Genomic DNA, 20,322 nt, shown 5'->3' on the forward strand with positions numbered 1-20,322 from the left:
CTGAAGAAATCCTTACTTTCTGAAGTTTAGGTGGGAGGTCCATTACATTCAGCATGGTCCTTTGTCCAATCTCCAAAATTGAATATTAGAAAGCCATTTGGTCACCTCCACCTGAACATCCCAAGGGCACCTCACACTCAATATGGCCTCTGTGATGCCCAGTACATGCCCCCATCCTTACTTCTCCTCCTGTAAACCTTGTCTTAGGGAGTTCACCCAAGTCACCTTAACTTCTCACTGTCCTCTATCCTTGCTGTGGACTCTATTTTCTGAAAATGCCTGCTGTCCTTCTTGTCCTTTGTTCTCCATTCCCAGGGCCACAGCTTTATCATCTGTCATCTGGACACAGCAGTCTCACTAACAGTCTCTTTATAAGCATCTTCCCCATCTCTAATCTAGCTGCCACATGGCTGCCCAAGGATCTTTCTAGAACTCAATTAGATTAGTCCCTGCTTAAAATGTCTTCATGGCTCTGCATTTTCCACAGGCAAACTCTGTAAGTTCAGCAAGAATTCTTCAGGATGGTGCTCTCTAAGGTGACTTAGAAAAGAATAATATTATGATGTTGCTTTCCATGTGCTTCAGGCATCTTTGCAATGGTCTCCAGCAGAAGTCCTATGAGCTTTGGAAAAATACAAATTCTTCCACCCATGTTCCCAAGCCTGCATTTTCTGATAGTGCCCTGAGGGGTTCTGATATGCAGCTGGGTGGCATCGCATCTTTCTAGCAGCAGATCTGTCCACCTTTGTACCCTGCATGGCCTCTGGGCCACAACAGGGGCTAAAATCTGTGAGCAAACAGCTGAGGCAGCACCCACCTCTACAGCAAGTCCTGCGTGCTGTGACACTGTGGACTCTGGTACTTGGCCAAGGTTTCAAAACCTTTAGTGCAAGTGAGGAGAAAGTTTTTCCACATGAGGGCCACTGGCCCACACAGAAATACAGCCAGAGTTGGCTACATAAGTATAAAGAAGCAAATATTCTTCCTGTTACAGAGAAAAATCTAATGCCGAACAGAAAATTTCATTCAATAAACAGAACAAACGTTTCTTTGATGTATCATTTCCAAGCTAAGGTCTTTAGAGGAGAGGGAAAGAGCAGGAGAGAAAGCTACATAGACACAGAGCAAGCTGCAAATCCAGCAGGAGACAGATTAACCCTGGTCTGGACTCACACCTCCTCTGTGGCCTTTTAAGGTGTTCCTTCATTTTGCACCTGCAATGAAGTGCTCTGACAATTTTTGGTTCTCTCCCTGCATGCGTGTGTGTGTATGTGTGTGTGTGTAGGGGGAAGAATCCTGCTGAAGGCCAGAGATCTCCCATCACTTCTCTAGAATGTCATGCTCCCTGCTCAGATTTCAAACCTGAGGCCAAAAGAGGCCCAGGCTGCATGATAAATTCAGTGACAGCATGATTGGGGATGACTACCATATTGATGGACCATCAGCATATCCGCAGGGCGCTGGTTGAACCTGACAAAGTGATGTACTGTGCCTGGATCCATGCCCTTGTTCCCACAGTGCATTGTTAGGGCTGTTAACAGAACAAAGCAAAAAGTTCTTCTGATGTGGTGAATTCTTACCACATCTCTTCTAATGAAGACATTAAATAAATAAGCTCTTAGACTAGAAAGAAAAATAAGCAGAGGCATAATCTGCTACTTTATCAGTGCCTTCATGGACTTCAAGAGGCTAACATTAGAGTGTCTCTTAAAAAAATATTTTAAATTGTGGTTAAAGTTGCATCACATAAAAATCTACCATCTTACTCATTTTTAAGTGTGCAGTTCAGTAGGAAGTATATTTACTTAATATACTATAAAATATGCTATAATAATATATAATAATATGCTCTACTGTACACTTGTACAAGGCGGATCTCCAGAACTCTTTTGTCTTACAAAACTGAAACTACGTTAGAATAACTTAAGGACTGAGAGTAGACAAAATGGATGAGAAAGGTTCGGGAACTATCTACATATATTCACCGACTACAGACTCACGATGGGATATTCAGACAGTTGCAGTGCAGCTCTGACTTTCGAGGATGATGACAAATGTCTCAAGGTCAGAGGTCATTTTTATCTCACTGGTAGTAGCTGTCACTCAAACCCCAGCTATAACCCTTGACTAGCACCACAATCAGTAATGTCCAGCAGTGTGACAACTGTGTGCACCTGGCATGAGGACATGCTTTGTGATGGGATGGGATGTGGACCATGTCCCATGATCCTCACAACAGTGTGTTTGTTTTGTTTTTTTAACCTTTGTGGAACTTATTTTAAGATCTGCTATAAGAAGGAACCGTACTTCCTTAGCATTCCCAAACTACTAGCTACTCGAAAAACTACACAACCAGGTAATAGCAATCAGTAGTGACATTAGTGCAATTCATCCTCTGGAGAAATGAACTAGGAAAAAACTCACCTGTAAGACTCTTGATAGGACTGGTTATTGCTGTATAATACCATGGGAGGGGGGCTCATCTTAGTTTTGTATCCTAAGTGGACCCCCCATAGAGATTAAGGAGAAATCATAGTTTACACATTTTCCATAATATTTGCTTGTTGAGAAAATCTAGTTTGTCCTAACTGAGGAATGTATCAATTAACAATAATGAAGTGACTTTTATAGAGGGAACTCTCTGAAATGTAAATCACGTCATGTCACCACCCTGCTTAACACACCCTACTGAGAGTTTCCTTTGTCTTTGGATTTTTCATTTTTAATTGCGGTAAAGTACACATAACACAAGTTACCATCGTAACTACTCCTAAGTGTACAGTTCAGTAGAGTTACATACGTTCAAATTGTCATGCAGCCAATCTCCAGAGCTCTTTTCATCTGAACTCTGAACCAGTTAAACAACTCCGTATTCCCCTCCCCCAGCCCCTCAACCACCATTCTAGTTTGTTTCTATGAATTTGACTGTTGTAGGTACCTCATATAAGTGGAATCATACAGTGTCTGTCTTTGTGCGTCTGGCTTATTTCGCTTAGCATAATGTCCTCAGTGTTCATCTATGTTGTGGCATGTGTCAGAATTTCCTTCCTTTTTAAGGCTCACTAATATTCCATTGTAGATACGTTCCACGTTTGCTTCTGCCCTGTCTTTGAATTTTATTCTAACTCCTTTCTCTGGCCCTTAAAGCCCTTCATAACAGAGGCTTTGCCTTGCTCTCCATCCTGTCTCCTCTCGCTCCTTGTGTCACTGTGCTCCAGGAGCACTGATTTTCCTTTTATCCCCCCGAGCTGTATTGAGATATACTTGACATACAACATTGTGCAAGTTTAAGGTGTGCAATATGTTTATTTAGCACACTTACATACTGCAATATGATGACCACCTTTAGCTAACGCCTCCATCACATTACCTAATTGTCACTTCTTTTTTTGTGGTGAGAACACTTAAGATCTACTCTCTTCTCAACTTTCAAGTATATAATACAGTATTGTTAACTAGAATCACAATGCAATACAATTCATTTTTCTGCATATGGTTATCCAGTTTTGCCAATACCATTTATTGAAAAGGCTCTCCTTTCTCCATTGAGTTTTCTTGGCTCCTTTGTCAAATATTCGTTGACTGTATGTGCAGGGGTGATTTGTTGGTGCTTGGTTCTGTTCCATTGGTGTATGTGTCTATTTTTATACCAGTGCCCTACTGTTTTCATTACTATAGCTTTGTAGTATAGTTTGAAATGAGGAATTGTGATGCCTCTAGCTTTATTCTTCTTTCTCAGGATTGCTTTGGCTATTCAGGGGCTTCTGTGATTATGTATGAGTTTTAGGATTGTTTTTTTATTTCTCTGGAAAATGCCATTAGAATTGTGATAGGGATTGCATTTAATCTATAGATGGCTTTGGATAGTTCTGGCATTTTAACAATATTAATTCCTCATATCCATGAACATGGGCTATCTTTCCATTAATTTGTGTCTTCTTTAATTTCTTTCATCAGAATCTTATAGTTTTTAGAGTACAGATATTTCACTTCCTTAGTCACATTTATTCCTAAGTGTTTTCTTGTTTTTAATGCCATTGTGAGAGGACTGTTTTCTTTATTTATATCTCATATATTTTGTTGTTACTGTACAGAAATGCAACTGATTTCTGTATGTTGGTTTTTGTACTTGAAACTTTACTGGTTTGTTGATTAGTTCTAACAGTTACTTAGTTGAGTCTTTCTTACACATTTTCTACACATAGGATGATATCATCTGCCAATAAAGACAACTTTACTACTTCCTTTCTGATTTGGATGCCTTTTATTTCTTTATCTTACCTGATTGCTCTAGCTGGGACTTCCAGTACTGTGCTGCACTCTTAAGTTGAATAGGTGTACTGAAAGTGGGCATCCTTGTCTTGTTGCTGAACTTAGAGGGAAAGCTTTCAAGTATTTACTGTTGAGTATGATTTTAGCTGTGGGTTTGTCACATATGACCTTTATTGTGTTGAGGTGCATTCCTTCTATACCCAATTTGTTGAGAGTTTTTATCTGGAAAGAATGTGGAATTTTGTCCAGTGCTTTTTCTGCATCTGTTGAGATGATCATATGATTTTTATCTTTCTTTCTATTAGTGTGGTATATCACATTGATTGATTTGCAGATGTTGAACCATCTTTCCATCCTTGGAATAAATTCACTTGATCATGGTGTACACTTTTAATGTGCTGTTGAATTCAGTTTGCTAATATTTTGTTGAGAATTTTTGCATCTATATTATCAAGGATATTGGCCTGCAGTTTTCTTTTCTTGTAGTGTCCTTGTCTGGCTTTGGTCTCAGGGTAATGCTGGCCTCATAGAATGAGTTTCTGAAGTAAGTATAACTAATCCCATTTGGTAACTTTGGAGGCTGACATTTGGAGAGGTTAGGTAATGTACACAAAGTCACACAGCTAGTTAGAGGCAGAGCTGGGATTGGCTATCACACCTCCATTCTTAAGCACTGGGCCGCTGCCTCCCAAGAGAGACTTCTTGCCTTGCTGTAAAGGCTTCTTAGAGGAGGAGCATTTGAGTCAGGACTTGAAGACAAGTGTGAGAGCAGCAGAATGGAGAGGTGAGGGGCAGAGGCCTTGATCTAAGGTCACATCCTCATCCTTTCCCAAACCGTGAGGGAGCAGAGGGGGGCCATTTTGGGGTTAGGCAATGCTGTTCCTGCAAGTCCACTGGCGCAATACTCCAGGTGCCCTGGGAGCAAGGCAGAGGCCTTTAGGGCATGTGGCCTGGCTGATGCTGAGCTCCTTGTCTCCCATTTCCTTGAGCACTGCAGGTGGGGAGCAGAATGGTGATTGTTGCTGCAGGCTGTGTGCTGCTCGTGATGGGAGTATTTGGGAAGATTGGGGCTGCATTTGCAACTATCCCAACACCTGTTATTGGAGGCATGTTCCTGGTGATGTTCGGGATCATCGCTGCCGTGGGGATTTCCAATCTGCAGGTGAGGCGAGGCACCTTTGGAAAAGCAGCAGCCCTGCATGCCCTGAAAGGAGCCCATGGGGACTGAGGTGAATGGAACAGGGCTAGGGCAGGGGAGGAGCAGGAGGAGGAGATCCTTGGTCCCTGGAACCACACTGGCCCCCAAATGAAAGAAATAAATAGCCAGAAGCATCCAAACTTCTGACAAACAGAAATTGCATCAGCTTGAATTGGATTATCTAAACCACTTAACTCCCAAGGTCAAGTGGGAATTGGGGCCTGCCTTGCCCAATGAGAACATATGTCACTCTGAGTCCAGCCTTCCTCCCCATCTCTGGTAGTGGTGGGAGGGGAGGGGGCATTTGAGGATATTAGACTGATATGCAGTACAGATGCTGATGGTTCTGGGCTGCCACGGGGCCCTCTCTCCTGCAGTACGTGGACATGAACTCGTCCAGGAACATTTTTGTCTTTGGCTTCTCCATCTTCTGTGGGCTTGCCGTTCCCAACTGGGTGAACAAGAACCCTGAAATGCTCCACACAGGTGATTCTCCCTCCTCTAGACTGTGACCACTCCAAGGGCAGATCCAGTGGGGCCCTTTGTCCCTGGGAATCCCCATCACTTTTGTCTCCACTCTAGGGATTCTCCAACTGGACCAGGTCTTCCAGGTGCTACTGACCACGGACATGTTTGTAGGTGGATTTCTGGGCTTTCTACTGGACAACACCATCCCAGGTAAGGCTCACTTTCACTCTATAAGTGAGTAGTTTGGGTAAATGGTCAGCATTTGGGCCACTCACATTGCTTCACTGCCCCTGATTAGCATGTCAGGCTGGCCACAGGCTACCTTGATGAGGCACCGGGTCTGGGTAGGTGTATGGGCCTGTATTAGGTTTCTCGGGTTGCCATAACAAAATGCCACAGACTGGGGCGCTTAAACAGCTGAAATCCATTTTCTCACAGTCTGGAGGCTAGAAGTCTGCGATGAAGGTGTTGGCAGGGTTGGTTTCTCCTGACACCTCTCTCCTTCCTTACAGATGGCCACCTTCTTGCAGTGTCCTCACATCCCTTTTCCTCTGTGTATGTGCACCCCTGGTGTCTCTCTGTGTGTTCTAATCTCCTCTTAGTAGAGAGACACAAGTCAGATTAGATTAGGGCCCACCCTGAAGACCTCATCTTTAACTTAATCACCTCTTTCAAGGTCCTGTCTCCACACACAGTCACTTTCTGATGTATGGGAGTGGTTAAGGCATCAACATATGATTTTGGGGGGGGGGGGGACACAATTCAGCCAATAACAGTGCCATAAGATGAGAAATACACCAGAAGCAAAAAGAAAGACACAAGCCCATCCCCAGAGCCTGCAGTCTAGTTGGTGAGGGAGAGAACACAAGTATTCTTCATTCACTGATTCATTCACTCATATTTTCAATAAAAACCCATTGAGCACTTGCTGTATTCCATATAGCATGTACCGAGACTACAAAAAGCAGAAAGACATGCCCCTGCCTCCCAGAGACCCAAGGTGAGTAAGAGAGAGAGACAAGAAAACAGACAATGACAACTCAGGTTAATAACTGTGATGAGGAGCCAACTGAGTCTATAATTGCTGAGGACATTGAAAGTGAAGAGTGCAGAGCAGCCATCACTGATGAGTTTCAAGGCTCCCTTCTTGATCCTTCTATGGCTTCTTGACAGGCCCTCTATGATATCCCCTGCTTTACGGTATTCTACTTTCCACATTTCTTCTCTTTACCAATTGCAAAATGCATCTGTGTTCCAGAAACATTAAAACGTGGAAAGGCCCACTCCTGAAGATGAGGAAACAATGGTGTTTCATATAAGATTGTTCCCTGGAACTCTGGACCATGTCAGCCCCACTGGGGGAGCTGAGGGGATGCTGGATGAGCTGAGCTGTGATTTTTAGATGGGCTTGGAGGAGGAGGAGGAGGCCCTTTTGGCAGGTGGAGGGCACGGAGAGGAGACCTCATGAGTGCCTGCAGGGGGCGCTGGAGGCTCCTTCCAGCCCACCTCTGTCCAGTTCCATCAGGGCCCAGTCTTGACTGCTCACTGTCTCCTGTTAGGAAGTCCGGAGGAGAGAGGCCTCCTGACATGGAGTCAAATCCATGAGGAGTCTGAGGAGACTATGAAGGCATCAGAGATCTACAGCCTCCCCTGTGGGATTGGCACGAAGTTCTGCACTTCCTCCTATACCCGGTACCTCCCCTTCTGGCCCAGACCAGAACATCATGGGAAAGGTGAGGTGGGAGCGTGCCAGCTTACCCTCTGCTCCCAGGATTCCTCAGGAGAGTGCCTGAAGGGTGCCACAGAAACCACGATGTAAGGAGAACTCTCTGCACTGTGGGGGGAATGCAAATTGGTAAAATCACAATGGAAAACTGTATGGAGTTTCCTCAAAAATTTAAAAACAGAACTACCACATGATCCAGCAATTCCACTTCTGGGTATTTATCTGAGGAAAATGAAAACACTAATTAGAAAAGATATATACATCCCCATGTTCACTGCAGCATCATTTACAATATGGAAACAATCCATTGTCCCTTGACAGATGAATGGATAAAGATAATGCGTGTATATATATACAATGGAATGTTATTCAGCCATAAAAATGAATGAAATCTTTCCATTTGCAACAACATGGATGGACCTTGAGGGGATTATGCTAGGTGAAATAAGTCAGACAGCTCTGCCCTGGTGCAACCAGGGGTGTGGCCACAGAATCCAAATTCTCTGCTGAGCCACATAGGAGATCTCTGTGGAATTGGTTAGGGCCCTTTTGACTGGAAATGAGAAAAGTGTAAGTCATATAATAGGAGATGGGATTTATTGGTTCTTGTAACTGGGAAGGAAGGACACTGGGAGAGTTCACAAAACCATAGGAGGAATCATATGAACCAGAGACTTAAGGATGAGAACTGATGTGTTCTTTCTCTATCTCTGTCTCTTTCTTTCTGTCTGTCTTTCTCTCTCACACACACAGATACACACACACAGACACACACACTGCCCATCTCCCATCACTGCTTCTCCTTGCCAGTTAGCCTCATTCTCTCCCACTGCAGCTGAGGACGATGGCCACACACCACCCAGATTTGTATCCTTCCCCTGTAACTGCCAAGGCAAAAGGAAGAGGGCCTTCCCCACTGGCTCTACCAGAAACATCCCAGGGAGGACTATGGTATCTCAGGGTATCCTATGCAAAGAAATTTCATAAGTGCCGAGTTTGAAGACTTGATCTTAATTGTCCCTGTATTAATTTCCTAGGGCAGCTGGAACAAATTACCAAACACTTAGTGTCTTAAAACAACACAGATTTATTCTCTTAGAATTCTGGAGGTCAGAAGTCTGGAATGAGTCTTACAGGACTAAAATCAAGGTGTTGGCAGGGCTGGCTCCTCTGGAGGTTCCAGGGGAAAAATTCATTTCCTTGCCTTTTCTAGCTTCTAGAGTTGGTCCATATTCCTTGCCTTATGACCCCTTCCACCTCTTCAAAGGGCATCTCTCCAAACTCTGCTTCCATCTAACCATCTTTTTCTCTCTCCTTTGACCTTTTTGACTCATTCTTCTAAGGACACTTGTGGTTATTTAAGGGCCCACACAGTTGATCCAGGATAATCTCCCCATCTCAAAATCCTTCATTTAGTCACATCTGAAAAGTCCTTTTGCTATACAAGGTGACACTCACATGTTGTGATGATTAGGATGTGGATATCTTTGGGTGCCATTAATCAGCTTACTATCATCCCTAATTAGAATCCTGTAGTAGTAACTCTGTAATATGGCAGCTGTTCTTTAAGAACATGAGCCTGAAGGCTCTGCCACCCTGGGGGAAACTGATGTGCACAGAGTTCAACATCTTTACAAATCTGTTTCATTGACTCTAAATTTTCTCCCTGTGAAGCCAAGTCAGCTCCCACTGGCCATAGAGTTTCCTGGTCAACTTATCACTTCCACACTTCTAAATACACCAGCCAGAGTCAACACGGAAGGCATCCTCCTTTTGTATAACCTTAGTTGGTGAAAAGTCATGTTTGCTTTTTTTCACCAATTGCTGGTGAATTTTTTAAACCAATTCTGCTTTTTTGAACAGTTTTTCATTCCTAATATGGACATCTTGTGTTGACGATATAATGTGTCCAGTCTGTTTGTTCTTAGAAGACATTTTGCAGTCTTAGTCCATGGAAAACTGACAATTATCTTTATGAAATCTGTGATGAGCCTCTTCACATTTTTATTTTCACTATAATTAGATAAAGTACTCAATAGAAATGTAACCTTTGTAAAACTCTACTGGAAGCTGATTAACAAGCAGAAATTAACACTTAATTTTAGGATAGTGCGAATGGGGAAGAACCACTTGCTACAGGACATCTCCACTAACTTCTGCCTTGAACCTCACGCCATCAGACTTTCTGCCTACGCGCCTTTTTGTTGATGGCATCTACAGATCCTGGTCACTAATCTCCCTCCTTGAGGATGTCAGTGCATTGGGCACTGTCTCTTCAACAATCCCCTGTCTTAATAATTGATGACTTCATATCAATATAGTTCATCCTTCCCCCACCCTGGCCTCCTGTTCCTCCTCCAATAACCTGGTCCTTCACACCATCTCAGCAGCTCATTCCTATGGCCACATTCTAGTCTAGACCTTGCGATCCACTTCCTACAGTCTCAGTTTCAAGTAATTTTCTGACCACTGCCTCCTATTTTTCTAGCTCACTACTTCAAGTTCCTCAAGTCCAATAACTTCAGATCTGAGTCTACTGTCCTCCCACCCCCTTCTTGTCTTCTCCTCCCTCCTCACCCAGCTTCAATTCCCTGGTCAATCATAATAATCACTTTCTTGCATTCTTAATGCCCTTGGTCTGTTCTCTCTTCATCACACTGTCTTGGCAAAACCTTAATGCTGATCGAAAACAACCTTCACCTACTCTATGCCTGCACCAGGCAGCCGAACCATGCTGATTGCTCTTATCTTAGATTCATGACATGAACTTCACGTGGGTCCTCAATGTTGCCCGGCTGTCATGCCACCTTTCCCAAATCCATTTGCTCTCTCTTTTTCCTCTCTTCAGAAACCCCTTCCACCTCTGTCCTCATCCTGATTGTCAGCTTCCTATTTCACTGAGAGATCTGTGGGGTTGCAATCAGAAGCATCCACATCTCTCCACCTACCAGCTTCTGCACCCACATCATCGGCTTCCACATATTAGTGAAGTCATACAGTGTTTGTTTTTCTCTGTCTGGCTTATTTCGCTTAACATCATACCCTCAAAGTCCATCCATGGTTTTAAAAATGGGACAATTTTCTCTTTTTTATGGCCGAGTTGTATTCCATTGTTTATATTACACCACATCTTTATCCATTCATCTGTAGAAGGTACATGGGTTCTTTCCACGTCTTGGCCATTGTGAATAATGCTGCAATGAACATAGACGTGCATAACTCTCTTTGCATTGTTGATTTCATGTTCTTTGGATAAATACCCAGTAGTGGGATAGCTAGATCATATAGTATTTCTATTTTTAATTTTTTGAGAAATCTCCATATTGTTTTCTGCAGTAGCTGCACCAGTTTGCATTCCCACCAGCAGTGTACGAGGATTCCCTTTTCTTCACATCCTCTCCAACATTTGTTGTTTTTTGTCTTGGTAATTATAGCCATTCTGACAGGTGTAAGGTGATATCTCATTGTAGTTTTGATTTGCATTTTCCTAATGATTAGTGATGTTGAACATACTTTCATGTGCCTGTTGGTCATCTGTATATACCTTCTCTGGAAAAATATCTGTTCGGATCACTTGGTCATTTTTTGATCAGGTTGTTTGGGGTTTTTTTGTTGTTGTTGTGTTGTATGAATTCTTTATATATTTTGGAAATTAACCCCTTGACAGATATATGATTTGCAAATATTTTCTCCTGGTTGGTGGGTTGTCTTTTGATTCGATCCTTGTTTCCTTTGCCTTGCGGAAGCTTTTTAGTCTGATGTAGTCCCATTTGTTTAGTTTTTCTTTTCTTTCCCTTGACTAAGTAAACATGGTATTCGAAAAGACACTGCTAAGACTAATGTCAAAGAGTGTACCTCCTATATCTTCTTCTAGGAGTTTTATGGTTTCATGTCATACCTTCAAGTCTTTAATCCATTTTGAGTTAATTTTTGTGTATGGTGTAAGATAATTGTCTACTTTCATTATTTTGCATGTGGCAGTTCAGTTTTCCTAACACCATTTATTGAAGAGTCTTCCCTTTCTCTGTTGTATGTTCTTGGCTCCTTTGTCAAAGATTAGCTGTCCATAAATGCATAGTTTGATTTCTGGGCTTTTAATTCTGTTCCATTGATCTGTGTGTCTGTTTTTCTGCCAGTACCATGCTGTTTGATTACTATAGCTTTGTGGTATATATCAAAGTCAGGGATTGGGATGCCTCAAGGTTTGTTCATTTTTCTCAGGATTGCTTTGACTATTCAGGGTCTTTTGTTTTTCCATATAAATTTTATAATTCTTTGTTCTATTTCTGTGAAGAATGTCATTGGGATTCTGATTGGTATTGCATTGAATCTGTAGATTGCTTTAGGTAATATGGACATTTTAACTATGTTTATTCTTCCAATCCATCAGCACAGAACATCTTTCAATTTCTTTGTCTTCTTGCATTTCTTTCAATAATGTCTTATAGTTTTCAGTGTATAGGTCTTTGGTTAAATTGATCCACCTCCTTGGTTAAATTTGTTCCTAGATATTTTATTCTTTTTGCTGTAATTGTAAATGGGATTGTATTCTTGACTTCTCTTTCTGCTAGTTGGTTATTAGAGTATAGAAAGGTAACTGATGTTTATAAGTTGATTTTGTACCCTGCAACTTTTCTGTAGTTGTAGATTATTTCTCATAGTTTTCTAGTGAATCCTTTAGGGTTTTCTATATGTATAGAATAATGTCCTCTGCAAACAGCAAGAGTTTTACTTCTTCCTTTCCAATTTGAATACCTTTATTTCTTTTTCTTGCCTAATTGTTCTAGTCAAAACCTCCAGTACTACGTTGAATAGGAGTGGAGAGAGTGAGCACCCTTGTCTTGTTCCTGTTCTCAGAGGGATGGCTTTCAGTTTTTCACCATTAAGTATGGTGTCGGCTGTGGGATCATCATATATGGTCTTTATCATGTTGAGGTACTTTCCTTCTATACCCATTTTATTGAGAGTTCTTATCATAAATTGATGTTGGATCTTGTCAAATGCTTTCATTGCATCTATTGAGATGATCATGTGATTTTTATTCTTCATTTTGTTAATGTGGTATATCAGATTGATTGATTTGAAGATGTTGAACCATTCCTGTGTCCCTGATATAAATCCCTCTTGATCGTGGTGTATGATCCTTTTAATGTATTGCTGTATTTGATTTGCTGGGGTTTGTTTTTGTTTTTGTTTTTTTTTTGGTGAGGAAGATTGTCCCCGAGCTACCATCTGTGCCAATCTTCCTCTATTTTGAATGTGGTACACTGCCACAGCTTGATGAGCAGTGTGTGTGTCCGCACCTGGGATCTAAGCCCACAAACTCCAGGCTGCCAAAGCAAAGTGCGCGAACTTAACCTCTACACCACCGGGCTGGCCCTCAATTTGCTAACATTTTGTTGAGGATTTTTGCCTCATGTTGACCAGTGATATTGGTCTGTAATTTTCATTTTTTTGTGTAGTCCTTGTCTGGTTTTGGTGTCAGGATAATGTTGTCCTCATAGAATGAATTAGAGTGTCCTGTCTTCTTCGATTTTTTGCAATAATTTTAGAAAGATAGGTGTTAAGTCGTCTTTGAATGTTTGGTAGAATTCTCCAAAGAAGCCATCTGGTCCTGGACTTTTGTTTTGGGGAGGTTTTTGATTATTGTTTCAATCTCCTTGGTTGTGATTGGTCTATTCAGATTCTCCATTTCTTCTTGATTCAGTTTTCAGAGGTTTTATGAGTCTAAGAATTTGTATGTTTCTTCTACATTATCCAATTTGTTGGCATATAGTTTTTCACAGTATTCGCTTATAATTCTTTGTATTTCTGAGGTATCCATTGTAATTTGTCCTCTTTCACTTCTAATTTTATTTATTTGTAATTTTTCCTCTTTCATTTCTAATTTTATTAATTTGAGACTTCTCTCTTCTTTTCTTAATGAGTCTAGCTGAGGGTTTTTCAGCTTTTTCTTCTCAAAGAACCAGCTCTTAGTTTCACTGATCCTTTCTAATTTATTTTGTCTCTATTTCATTTATTTCTGCTCTAATTTTTATTGTTTCCCTCCTTCTGCTGACTATAGCCTGTGTTTCTTCTTCTTTTTCTAGTTCTGTTAGGAGTAATTTAAGATTACTTTTTTAAGATTTTTCTTGTTTGTTGAGGTGGGCCTCTATTGCTATAAATTTCCTTCTTAGTACTGCTTTTGCTGCATCTCATGAGAGTCAGTATGTTGTGTTTTTATTTTCATTTGTCTCCAGGTATTTTTTTCATTTCTCCGCTGATTTCTTCATTAATCCAATGGTTGTTCAGTATCATATTGTTTGGTCTCCACATATTTTTGACATTCCAAACTTTTTTCTTGTAGTTGATTTTGAGTTTCATAGCATTGTGGCTAGAAAAGATGTTTGGTATGATTTCAGTCTTCTTGAATTTATTAGGGCTTGCCTTGTTTCCCAATATATGATCTATTTTGAGAATGTTCCATGTGCACTTGAGAAGAAGGTGTATTCTGCAGTTTGGGGATGGAAAGTTCTATATATATATCTATGAAGTCCATCTGGTCTAGTGTTTCCTTTAAGGCCACTGTTTCCTTATTGACTTTCTGTCGGGATGATCTGTCCATTAAAATAAATAGGGTATTTAGAACACCCACTATTAGCATGCTGCTGTCAATTTCTCCCTTTAGGTCTGTTAATAGTTGCTTTCTATACTTTGGAGCTCCTGTGTTAGGTGCATATATATTCATAAGTGTTATATCCTCTTGGTGGAGTGTCCCTTTTATCACTATATACTGCCACTCTTTGTCTCTCATTATCTTTTTTCTTTTAATTTTTTAATGTTTTTTTTATGAGGAAGATTGGCCCAGAGCTAACATCTATTGCCAATGTTTCCTCTTTTTCCTTCATTTTTTCTCCCCAGCATCCCAACACATAGTTGTATATCCCAGTTGTAGGTCATTCTAGTTTCTCCACGTGGGATGCCACCACAGCATGGTCTGATGGGTGGTGTATAGGTCCACACCTGGGATCTGAACTGGCAAACCCTGTGCTGCTGAAGTGGAGCATGCAAACTTAACTTCTCAGCCATGGGGCCAGCCCTCTCTCATTATCTTCTTTACCTTGAAGTCTGATTTGTCTGATACAAGTATGGTAACACCTGCTTTCTTTTGCTTGCAATTTTCTTGGGGTATCATATTCTATCCCTTTACTCTGAGCCTATGTTTCTCTTTAGAGCTGAGATGTATTTCCTGGAGGCAGCATGTTTTTTAATCCATCAGCTACTCTGTGTCTTTTGATTGGAGAATTCAATAAATTGCCATTTAAAGTGACTACTGATATATAAGGTCTTCATAATGCCATTTTTTCTCTTGTTTTCTGGTTTTTCTATATTTCCATTGTTTGCTTTCCCTCATATTTCTGACTGCCCTTTCAGTTTGGTGGTTTTTTTATGATGGTCCTCTTTATTTATGATTTGTGGCTCTGCTCTGATTTTTTGTGTAGTGGTTACCATGAGGTTTGTATCAAAGATCTCATAGATCAGATAGTCCATTTTCTGATAACCTCTTATCTCCATTAGCTTAAGCATGTTCCATCCCTTTCCTCTTCCCCTTTTTTGCTATTGTTGTCATAACTATTCTGTTTTGTGTTGTGAGTTTGTGACTAAATTGAAGTATTTATAATTATTTTTAATGCTTTCCTCTCATATCTTTTATGTTATAATCAAGTGTTGGATAACCTGTTCTGATAGACAGCTGCAATTTTCTGATTTTGCCTGTCTATTTATCTCCTCACTCAGAGCTTTGTAAACCTTTGCCTTTTTGTTTCAGGTAGGAGGGCTCCCTTCATCACTTCTTGTAAGACAAGTCTAGTGGCAATGAACTCCCTCAGCTTTTGTTAATCTGGGAAAGCTTTTACTTCTCCATCCTATCTGAAGCATAATTTTGCTGGATAGAGTATTCTTGGCTGAAAGGTTTTGTCTTTCAGTATTTTGAACATATCATTCCATTCTCTCCTAGCCTGAAACGTTTCTGCTCAGAAATCTGGTAAAAGCCTGATAAGGGCTCCTTGTATGCTATTTTCTTCTGCCTTGCTGCCCTTAATATTTTTATCTTTGTCATTGACTTTTGACAGTTTTATATTATATACCTTGGAGAAGGTCTTTTTGCATCGATTTAATTAGGAACTCTACTAGCTTCATAAACTTGTAAGTCTAGTTCCTTCCCCAGGTTTGGGAAGATCTCAGCTATTATTTCTTTGAACTAGCTCTCTGCTCCCTTCTCCCTCTGGGATACCTTTAATCTTTTTGTTACTTTTCCTAATTCAGTCAGATATTTCTCAAAAAATTTCTTCATTTTTAAAAACTCTTAGTTCTTTCTCCTCCTCCACCTGAAGCATTTCTATATTTCTATCTTCTAAGTCACTAATTTTGTCCTCCATAAGGTCTGCTCCACTTTTTATGGTTTCTATATCATTTTTTATCTCATTAGTTGTGTTCTTCCTTTCCAGAATTTCTGTATGATTTTTTTTTAGGGCTTCAATCTCTTTGGTGAAGTATTCCTTCTGTTATTAATTTTATTCCTGAGCTCATTGAACTTTTTTTCTGTTTTCTTGTAACTCATTGAGTTACTTTATGAGAACTATTTTGAATTCTCTGTCATTTAGATTGTAATCTTCCAAGACTTCAAGTTTGGTTTCTGTAGATGTGCCATTTTCCTTCTGTTCTGCAATGTGACTGTAGTTCTTCATGGCGTTCAATGAATTGATCCTCTGCCAGTGCATTTCTGGTAGTATCAGGTCACATATTCCACCTGCCACCACTGGTGGGGGGGTGGGGAGGAGATGTGTTTTCTGATACCACCCTGTCCACTGGTAGTTATGCTGGTTGGGCCACTCTGCATGTGCACGGACTGGCTGCAGTTGATTGGGGGTTTGCATTCACATGGCAGGGCCACTGCGATCAGTGGGTGGGGTGCCTTTGTGGGGGCTGAGCTGCCACTTGGTGAGGAGTATTTGCACGGGTAGGTGGGTGCTTCTGTGGACTGGGCTACAACTCTGAATGTGTTCCTGTGTGGACCAGTCTGCCCCAGCCTCCACTCATAGTCATGCGGACTGCTATGTGAGGATCTGTGACCTGGATTGCTGCCACTGGGGAAGGAGAGGAATCTGCTTACCTAGATCCACTGCTCCTTGTTGATCCAGTCCACTTGCCTTCAGATGTATATAGCCACGTGGTCTTTCAGATGTCCTGTTGTATTGTGTAAGGAAATCTCCTGCTAGTTAGTGAGTATCCATTTAGTTGTAATTTAGAGGGGAGAAACAAAGGGAATGACTCACTCTGTCATGATGCTGACATCACTCTGTGATGGGTTGTTCTTAAATTTCACTTTCTTGGATTCAAATGCATTGATTCTGGCTTACGTTTCTGTTTGTTTATGTAGGCTACCAAGGATCTGAGCCCTCTCAACCTAATGGTCTCCTTGTTTAATTATTTTAACAGGCTTCAAGACCATAGCATCAACTCCTGTCTGAGTTTCCAGCCTGCTGATATACCCTACAAATTTCAGATTTGTAGTCTCCAAAATTGTGTGAACCAATTCCTTAAAATAAATCTCTATACCTACACCTACACCTATACCTGTATCTATCCTATTGATTCTGTTTCTCTGACAGATGTAGTACTGGCTGATACAGAAAGACACCATCAGTCAAGATAGAGGAAGATACCTGACTGATATAGGAAGAGTCCTTGGTGGGGAGGAAGGGAAAATGAAGACCATCTGAGAGTAATTTGATGCAACGGATTCATCCCAGGCTCTGCCAATATGCTATGTGCCCTGCAGGAGAGGGGGAGGGAAGGAGAGGGCAATTGGGGCTGAGGAGTGAAGGTGGAGACAACACTCCTAGTACCTGGCTGTGGGGAGAAAGGACACAGCAATTGCTGAGGTCCACTCTGACCAGGGGCCCACTGGCACCTACTGCTCTTGGAATCAAGTCACAGCCTTAGACTAAATAGGATCAGGCTGGGGGTGGGTGGAATGAGGGAGGGGCTATTCAGACCCTTTACATGTTCCTTAAAGGCCTCCTGTGTGCAGACACCTCTGTAACAACACATTTCTTCTTTCCTACATGCTGGTTTATTCCTGGCTTGCTGAGTTGCTGGGGGTGGCTGGCCTGAGCACTGGTACCATGAGCACTCCTGTTTCTTTTCTTCCCAAAACAAATTCAGACAACTCCCAAGCATAAAGGCCCTGCCTGCCCAGCTGCATAGAAAGCCCCAACTTGCCCCTGATTTAGACAGTGAAGTGCTGGCAATGCTTGGAGCTCTGCATATCCTCAGGGGGAGTCCTTGGGAGTCGCTCAGCTTGTGCCTCATAGGTTGGTGCAGTGAGAGCTGGGGCTGTGGTGTCAGACAGACTGAGTTTGGATCCTAACACTTAACCTCCATGCCAGGTTCTCACAGGGAGATGAAACAGTCAAGGTATTTTGGAGGCCTTCATTGGAGGGGAGCCACTGCTGTAATGATATGTAAACCATAAGGAGCCAGGCAAACCCATTCTCTCTGTACACTCAGTGGACTAGTCAGCGTTCTCTAAAGAAACAGAACTGATACGATGTAGGATGTGTGTGTGTGTACATGTATCCAAAATCTGCAGGGTAGGCTGGCAGGTTGGGAAGAGTTGCAGTTCGAGTCTGAAGGCAGTCACTGGCAGATTTACCTCTTCCTCCAGGGAGGTCAGTCTTTTGGTATATTCAGTCCTTTGACTGATGGGATGAGGCCCACCCACATAGTGGATAATCTGCCTTACTCAAAGTCTACTGATTTAAATGTTAATCTCATCCAAAAATACCTTCCTGGAAACATCTAGAATAATGTTTCACCAAATATCTGGTGTCCTGGCCATGTTAACACACAGAATTAACTATCACATCCAGTGTGCATGCCCAGGGACATTATACACTCTTTGCCCAGGAACCTCCCCAGAAAGTACTCAGAACACTGTGGAATCTGGCTTGGACTCCAACAACAGTCTTTATTACCACAAGAAGCAGATGGAGCTGGTTCTACCCTGATGTCCTGTAAGACAGTGTTGAGATCAGCACCATTCCTGTGCTCCCAGAACATGCGGGATGAGTGGGTGGCCTCCAGAACTCTCTAGAACCCATCAGAACAATGTCCTTAACCCAGGGTGTGCTACAAGTAGCCAATGTTATGGCATCTCCAGGGACAGATCCAACCTGTCCTCTTTCTGAAAGGCCAGTGGCCTGGGCCTCAGCTGTACTCAGCACCCCTGAATAGGAGCTCAGTGAGAGCAGCAGTGTGCCCTGCAGCAGGCCAGCCTCTTATATCAAACAACCGGGAAAGACTGACACGGGCCCAAGCTACTTTTAATTACTTTATAATAAGCAGAAACTAGAACCATCAAAATGCTTTGATACATCCCACTCCAAACTTCCCAGAGGCTGAGGCAGGTGCAACCTTGGCTGCTGTCATTCAAACTTGGAAACTGCCCACCCTCATTCATTCCTCCCCGTCCCAGTCCTCCTGCATTACAAACCTTCATCGTCAAAGGTCTTCATGCACCTCAACATTATCATCTCATCATCCATGGGAAGATCTGGTTCCTGCAAAACACAGGGTGGAAGAGGATTGAATTTCTATTTAAGGACTCCAGGCCCCAGGCAGATGAGAAGGCCCCACCATCTCAGGTGCACCCTGCTCCCTTAGTCCCTACTCCATGTTTCTTCAGCTATATCTTCTTCTCTAGCTTCCAGCCAGGTAAGGGCCACAGAAGGGAAGGCCCCACTTCCATTTCACTCAACTCCATGCTCTAGAAGCTCCAGAGAGGCATTTCCTGGATACAGCAGAACTGGCTTATTTCCTACCCTGGGGATTTCCAGGACCCCATAAGAGAGACGGGGGAAATCTTAAAGCTTTATCCAAATGTCCATTAATAGGGGATGGTGAATTATACCACAGTGCACCTACTGATGGAGCACCGTGCAGCTGTTTCTAAAAAAGGAATGAGATTGATCTCTCTCTGTGGGATGTACTATTAAAAAGGGCAAGGTACAAAGCCGTGTGCAGAGGAGGCTACCATTTGTATTTGAAAGAACATACGAATGTCTGTAGCCTCTCTCTCGATGGCTGTATAAGAAACTGGTAACGGTAGTTGCCTTTGGGGAAGGGAATGGGGAAGTAACCAAGGGAAACTGGTTGGACAGTCTTTGTACATTTTTTGGTAACTTTCAAATTGTAAACCATGTACCTGGGTTAGCTGTTAGGAGATAACATTTTTAAGAAGCAGTGTTATGGTTGTTCAGCAAGGTTTCTCATTCCCTTTATGATGACCAGGGCAACCTCTCTGACTTCCATTCCCTCTTCCCCTAAAAGTATGATCCAGGGTTTTTGCTCTTCCTATCTCTCCCCAGCCAAGTAGAAAATGACCCCTGTAATTTGTTAGCCCTGCTGGTCAAGGGTTGATCCTCTTGTGCCTTGGGAAGCATCCCTAATCCCAGTCAACCACCTCTTGAATGCAGGAGCTGGTCCCAAGGGTGATGGCCAGATTAGGGGATGAGCCTGCAAACGAAGCCTTTCCAGATCTGGAGAAGGGTCCTCACTTACTGTGCTCTACTGGTGGAGGTGGGGTGCAGGGGGAGCCAGAATCTCAAAGAGGGGG

At 42.1% G+C, this 20,322-nt stretch overlaps 1 protein-coding gene across 6 annotated transcripts in view; it reads left to right on the forward strand.

Annotated features, from left to right (window-relative positions):
• The window catches only part of LOC124244036 (solute carrier family 23 member 1-like), a 182,052-nt gene extending 164,780 nt beyond the window's left edge, over positions 1–17,272 (forward strand). For 4 of the 6 annotated variants that reach the window (XM_046670249.1, XM_046670250.1, XM_046670253.1 and 1 more), the window contains 5 exons: positions 5,270–5,434; positions 5,848–5,956; positions 6,053–6,148; positions 6,882–6,938; positions 7,498–7,772. In XM_046670249.1, the coding sequence (XP_046526205.1) occupies positions 5,270–5,434; positions 5,848–5,956; positions 6,053–6,148; positions 6,882–6,938; positions 7,498–7,757 (687 nt within the window). In that variant the 3' untranslated portion in view covers positions 7,758–7,772. Of the gene's footprint in view, positions 1–5,269; positions 5,435–5,847; positions 5,957–6,052; positions 6,149–6,881; positions 6,939–7,497; positions 7,773–17,141 lie in introns of those variants that run through there. The other 2 variants (XM_046670251.1, XM_046670252.1) reach the window with 2 other exon arrangements.
• The last annotated feature ends 3,050 nt before the right edge of the window (positions 17,273–20,322 follow it).

The sequence above is a fragment of the Equus quagga genome, chromosome 8, assembly GCF_021613505.1.
Source record: "Equus quagga isolate Etosha38 chromosome 8, UCLA_HA_Equagga_1.0, whole genome shotgun sequence".
Taxonomy (NCBI): Eukaryota; Metazoa; Chordata; class Mammalia; order Perissodactyla; family Equidae; genus Equus; species Equus quagga.